The following is a 1,349-nucleotide window of genomic DNA, read 5'->3' as shown; positions in this document are numbered from 1 at the left end:
CCTCTCCGGCATCAGCTCAACGCTGCAGAGTTGGTGCATGCGCATTGCCCGACTCAAGGCTCTAGCTGTACGAATGACCGCGCAGCAGCCGTGCTGGAACATCCAATTACTCCCCAGCAGGCGTCCGGAAGGCCAGATCTCTATATGGTCGAAGGTAAATGGTATTCAACGGAAGGTCTAAGCGATAGCGACTACGACCAATTGAATTAAGACGAGAAAGCATTGAGCCGAGAAGCGTTTGAAAGCAAGTAAAACGCATTGAAAGCGCAACCGCCGCAGAATGTGGTCGATAATTTGGAGACCTAGATTGAGGGAATATTGCCTACGACCACGATGCGGATCGATAGCCAGTAGTACGCCCGCCGACGCTTGGTTACTTTCCCTCGAGCCGTGGTTCCAACCGCGTTCGTGAATGGCCGCGCCACCAAGGGGAGCTGGGCGGAACAAACTATTGCTTTATGAGGATTGACCATGTCCAGCCCTTATAAGGGCAGCCCTCCTCAAGCATCTGCCTACTTGAAATCAAGCCATCTTCGACGACCCAACGCTCCTACGCTTTTGTATTCTCGTGCATGAAGATTAGAGAGTCTCCTTAAACCCACCTTCATGTCGATACTCTGACATTGCTCCTCGCAAATCCAGTAATAGTACATTGTAAGGACCGCACTTTAAACCACTCAGCCGTTCATTGCTCACCCTTCCACTCTGAAGTAAGATGGGTATCGTGCAGGCATGTTGTGCCTAAAAATAAAATGACAATTTAGTCTTTGCGCCGGCGACCTGCGAAAGATTAGCATCTCTGACGATGGGCAAAAGCATCGCACGCCTCGAAGAGGTGCATGTACCACAAGGTGCTCGCCTTGCACGCGAAGGTGAAGCTGTTCATTGCAGCGAGTGCTGTTCCACCACCACTATCATGCCGACCAACACGTCTTATCTGTAATAACCCTTTGCCGGTCTGTTTTTGTATTCCATCTGAGGCGGCAAGGTCTTCCGGCAAAAATAAGAAAAGCAGAGTACGTCCCGCCAGAGCAGTCTCAGAAAGGATACAAGCGCAAGTTCGCTGAGGAGGCAAAGCGCAGCCATCAGCGGCAGGCCAAGATGCACGCGATGAATGTGAGCGCCGTCGATGGGAAAGAAAAGCTTCTGATCATAGTGGTGAACGTACGGCTGTGAGCGGTTCCGAGAGTCCAGCAAGCGAAGGGGAAGGGAATGGGCAACGTAGTCCGAAGTGCCCCGGAAGCGCTTCGAAGAAGCAATCCCATTCGAATCGAAGCCCGGTTCGGTCAGCTTCAGCATCTACAGCGGAGGAGAATCCCCGGTAAGGACAAAGATCAGCAAAACAACCC

General features: G+C 52.0%; 1 protein-coding gene across 1 annotated transcript; it reads right to left on the bottom strand.

Moving 5' to 3' along the window:
* Positions 1 to 825: 825 nt before the first annotated feature.
* On the bottom strand, positions 826 to 1,349 carry K437DRAFT_260435 (uncharacterized protein). The gene has a single exon (XM_013384248.1). The coding sequence runs from the start codon at positions 1,297 to 1,299 to the stop codon at positions 934 to 936; it is 366 nt and encodes a 121-aa protein (XP_013239702.1). The 5' UTR covers positions 1,300 to 1,349; the 3' UTR covers positions 826 to 933.

This window comes from Tilletiaria anomala (genome assembly GCF_000711695.1).
Source record: "Tilletiaria anomala UBC 951 chromosome Unknown K437scaffold_271, whole genome shotgun sequence".
NCBI classification, from domain to species: Eukaryota; Fungi; Basidiomycota; class Exobasidiomycetes; order Georgefischeriales; family Tilletiariaceae; genus Tilletiaria; species Tilletiaria anomala.
The sequence above is the reverse complement of the archived record's forward strand: the minus strand, read 5'-3'. Positions and strand labels throughout refer to the sequence as shown.